Source organism: Leuciscus leuciscus (assembly GCF_965113295.1).
Source record: "Leuciscus leuciscus genome assembly, chromosome: 9".
Taxonomy (NCBI): Eukaryota; Metazoa; Chordata; class Actinopteri; order Cypriniformes; family Leuciscidae; genus Leuciscus; species Leuciscus leuciscus.
This window is the reverse complement of record NC_138733.1, coordinates 4,998,011-5,003,010: the sequence shown is the minus strand read 5'-3', so window position 1 is coordinate 5,003,010 and position 5,000 is coordinate 4,998,011. Positions and strand designations below refer to the sequence as shown.

General features: G+C 36.5%; 1 protein-coding gene across 1 annotated transcript in view; it reads left to right on the top strand.

The window, feature by feature from the left end:
* igsf11 (immunoglobulin superfamily member 11) overlaps positions 1–5,000 on the top strand; it is a gene marked incomplete at its 3' end in the record, with an annotated part of 127,504 nt that overhangs the window by 112,738 nt on the left and 9,766 nt on the right. Inside the window, exons 3-4 of the mRNA XM_082180091.1 lie at positions 1,701–1,908; positions 4,812–4,967. Coding sequence (XP_082036217.1) covers positions 1,701–1,908; positions 4,812–4,967 — 364 coding nt within the window. The remainder of the gene's footprint in view (positions 1–1,700; positions 1,909–4,811; positions 4,968–5,000) is intronic.

The following is a 5,000-nucleotide window of genomic DNA, read 5'->3' as shown; positions in this document are numbered from 1 at the left end:
CACACACACTGGCTGCGGGGCTTGTCTTGATTCATCTCAGCTGAAGTGCTGCCTGTTCATTTGTGTGTAAGAAGCCCAGAGTCCATGAGAGCATCATTTACTGGTGCTCAAAACACTGTCAACTCTCTCTCTGTGTGTGTGTGTGTGTGTGTGTGTGTGTGTGTGTGTGTTACAGGGGCCTCTCTGTCCTTCAGCCTCTCGAAGGCCTCTGAAACTCCCATGATCACACACACACACACACACACACACACACACACACACACACACACACACACACACTGAGTGAAGCAGGTTCCTTTTAATGTTGCGGATCACAGAAGCTTCTAACAAAGATCAAAGTCCTTTAAAAATGCTTTATAGTGTGTGTGTGTGTGTGTGTGTGTGTGTGTGTGTGTGTGTGTGTGTGTGTGTGTGTGTGTGTGTGTGTGTGTGTGTGTGTGTGTGTGTGTGTGTGTGTGTGTGTGTGTTGAATAATCTACGAGCTGCTCTTCTTCTACACACCAGCGTTTGATGGACAGTGACCAGAGCTGTGCTCATAATGCTGCATATTTGCACTTGTTCAATAATTAATTATTTAGAAAATGAAATGCACCCTCAGTCATATTTACATCAGTCTTATTTACACCCGTCAGCACTCGCTTGTTAACATCACACGTCAGAGTTCTCTTCATTTCATGTTTCTGGGTTTATTGTGAATGATTCATCTGATCACATTATTCTAAAGGATAGAAATGTTTGTATTCTGTAATTACTTGCTCTTCTCAGGATTATTTACTGTTTACCACACACACACACACACACACACACACACACAGACACACACACACACACACACACACAGACACACACACACACAGAGACACACACACACACACACACACACACACACACACACAGACACACACAGACACACACACAGACACACACACACACACACACACACACACACACACACACACACACACAAAAAGTCATTACTTGAAATAAAATAAACTATATATATGTTTAATTTAAATAGCTTCTTATTTTTCTTCTTCCTATCTGCAATTTTCTGCATTTAATTCAGCTGGAGCTTAAAGACTTCATTCAAACTTATTGTTTTACAGTTTTATTGTGTCTGCATCTGTTTAAAAAAAGAAAAAGAAAAACATATTTAAATTAAAGTTCAAATTAACAGATTAAAGTTTGAAAATCTTCCAGTGACTTGAATTGTTTAAAATATTCAGCTTCAAAATCGACCTACTTCCTGCTGAGAGCGATGATGTCGTTGTAATATTTGCATACTGGTTTGTGATTGGTCACTTTCCCACTGGATGCTTAAAAGATGCTTAATATTCAGAAAATATTATCGATCTAAATGCAGAGATGAGATTAATGACACTATTGTCTTCTGTAGAGCTGCTTTACAGCTGAGACTGAAGTTGTTTCATAATTTATGAATTTTGCCGCATTAACTGCAAATAATTTTTTTGTTTAATGAATACTGCTTTGAAACAATCTGTTGTTAATTAGTTGTCAAGTCAAGTCACCTTCATTTATACAGCGCTTTTAACAATATATATGATTACTATATATAATGTTTTATAATGCACTAAATAAATAAATGTGACGTGTCTTGACTTGGTCTTTGCATTTATTTTATAAGTGAAAACTTTCAGTTATTAATATCGTGTTATTTGTCTGTGTGTGTTTGTTGACAGGTGATCATCTATCAGGGAGGCCAGGTCTTCAGTTTAGCCAATCACATGAACGGGCGTGTGGGTTTCGTGGCCACTATGCCCAGCACAAGTGCCTCAATCTTCATCAACAACACACAGCTGTCTGACACGGGGACGTACCAGTGCCTGGTCAATAACCTCCCGGACCGCGGGGGGCGCAATATCGGGGTCATCGGCCTCACTGTGCTGGGTGAGTCTCGCGAGAGTGTGCAGGGATGCACGACAAAACGGTATCGGCCGATGAATGTTCATTTTTAATGTCATCGTTATCGGTCCGAAAAGAAAATTTGGCCGATATATTAAAGCCGATAAATAATGGATTATTTCCTTATTGGGATTAAAAAGGTGTTAACTTCACTAACCAACTTCTATATGCTTGAACATGCTATGATGTGCATTACTGTATCCCACAATGCAATGTGCTTAGCTTGACCTACAGAGCGATGAATGAACCGGAGAGCAATTTCAACCACAGTTTTAATATATCTTTCTTTATGATTGTTTTATTATAATACTTTTTACACAAAATTGGATTAAATAATGCAAAACTGGAATAAATAAGCTAGGTCTAAAATACACTTATTTTATTATTATTTAAGTACTATTACAGTTTTTATTTATATTTTGAACTAGTGTTTATTTTTATATTTTATATCAGTTTTTAATTTCAGTTTAATTTTTTGTAATTTTGCATTGTGTTTTTTTATACATTTTATTTTTTAGGTTTAATTTTAGTTTTAGTTCAGATTTAGTTTTTTTTCATTTCCAGTTATTCATTTTAGTGCTTCAACTTAAACATGTTTTAGTGAGTTACACAAGCAAAATATCTAATTTTCATTAGGTTTAAGTCGTCATCTAAATTACTTATTTTTTATTGTGCTTTTTAAGTTTTTTTTATCAGTTATGTTTTTTCTTAAACAAATATTACTATTTAGGTTTAATTTATTTTTTGTTTAGTGCTTCAACTTAAACTTAACTTTTTTGTTCGTTTTGTTAGTAAAAATTTGAGTCGTCTAATATTATCTTTTTATTATTATTACTGTTTTGTTATGTTTTAGTTAAGCTTTATTTAAATTAACTAAAATGTTTTAATACTTTTAGTTGATGATGATAACCTTAGTGTGAAATTGCATACTAGATAATAGAAACTTTGACATGTGCCATTCACAACCACTCTCCCATTGCCTTCTGGGATAGAAGAGTCACTCAAAAATCATGACAGAAGTAGAAAGTAAACCATCCGTTTGCTTCTCATGTACTGTGTGTGTGTGTGTGTGTGTGTGTGTGTGTGTGTGTGTGTGTGTGTGTGTGTGTGTGTGTGTGTGTGTCATGAATGCTAAGGATCTGGACACACTCTTCACGCGTCCTGCACAGTACATGCATAGTTTTGGACAAAGGGTTAGTGTTTTTCAGATGATATCCGGGCATCATTTCACTGATTAAATTATTAATATAATACGGTTATGTGACAATGGTGTTTATTGTTGCATAATGTGTACAGTTTCACATGCTGTTTTTTGTGCACTAACCTGGCAGATTGCACACTATAAATATTGTTGGCTTTGTGACGATTTGCTTATGGTGGATAAAAGCATCTAACAAATGCATAAAAACAGTGCTGATATTTCATTTCTCACAGGGCCACATTTTTGACTATGGGTATAAAGTTATTCTGCCGGTTATTTTGGCCAAAAAACTCAGCTTATGCAAAGCACACAAGTATATGAATGTCAATGCCGGAAATGAACGGCTTGGGTCAAAACATTGCAATTGAAAATGAATAAAAAGTGTTGTTGAGCTTATGGCCAATCAGATTAGTATTCAGATTTATTGAATTAATAGGTTAATTTTAAAGTCCCCCTGTGGTGTAAATCCAGCTTTTAATGTTGTTTATGTGTCTATGTGGTGTTTTTAATATGCTTTAAGTCAAATCATGTGTAAATTCATAAGTCGACAGCATTGCTGAGTATTTTCTCCTTAAAACTGCAGTGAACCAAAGACAGTCTCAAAAACACGCTTTGAAATCGCTGGTGTTTCTGACGTCACAAACTACCTTGTAACCAATCAGATCAACGTGTGATCGTCAACCAGTGGATCTCTGAGCTGAGTGAGTGAGTGGAGGCGCATACTTAATGAGGCAAGGGTGTCGAGTTACAATCAAGATATTTTAAGGTCTGAAGACATTTTTTTCAAGGAACAAACTTTTAAATATGTAATTTTGGTGATCAAAGATGAGTTTTAAGGGATAAAATGATTGACTACAGGGTGACTTTAAGTATTTGACATAAGACAATACAGATACATTTAAGGTAATTACCCTGGAAATCAATTCTGCCACATAAAGTCACCATGAAATCAAAATAGAAAATTCTTATTTTTATGGAATATTGCAGTATTTATTATAAATGATTTATCAGTGCACGTTATTATTGTGTTAAATTCATGTTCCTGGTAATCTTGAATCAGAATTACTCTTCTCTTTATACACAATAATCAGCCGTTTAAATGAATCGGTTGAAACTAAATGAATCACTCATTAACAGTGTCTCGCTGCCACCTACTGGTTTAATTTAACAGTGAAAGATCTGCATTACAGTGTGTGTGTAAATGCGAGTTCAGATGCAGCTTCCATGTTTCCTCTGAATTGCAAAGATACATTTTGTTGATACTGATTTCATTTGATTGTTAACAGCCCTATTGTGACAAAAAATGCTAATAATAATTATGCATGCATTTAATTAGGTTTTCAAAAATATGGCTTTATCAAGGAAAAATGCCCATAAAACAGTCAAATTCTATTTAATCTTCTTGGAAAAGATGATTTCTATCACTTATGCAAAATGACCACCATATAGAATATGAAGAATATCAAAAGCTTTAGGAGTCTCTGTCCACAGCCGTCCTAAACCTACAAAGCTACCAACTCAATAAACACACTCAGCACAACATCGTCTAATTATCATTATCGATAAAATCCCAGACAGTCGAGATGTCCTGTTTTGTCGGTATGGCGCACGCACGCACGCACGCACGCACGCACGCACGCACCCCTAGGTTGAGTAAACTAAAGTTGATGTTTGTGTCTCTCTGTAGTTCCTCCGTCCAGCCCGTCGTGTCGTGTTCAGGGTTCTTTGGACGTGGGCAGTGATGTGATGCTGTTGTGTGGTTCGGACGAGGGCATCCCGACGCCCACCTACGCCTGGGAGAAGCTGGAGTCGGTGCCCAAACTGCCCCACAATGCCATGCAAGGTACTAAACCCCTGCCCGTGGGGATCCCGTTTT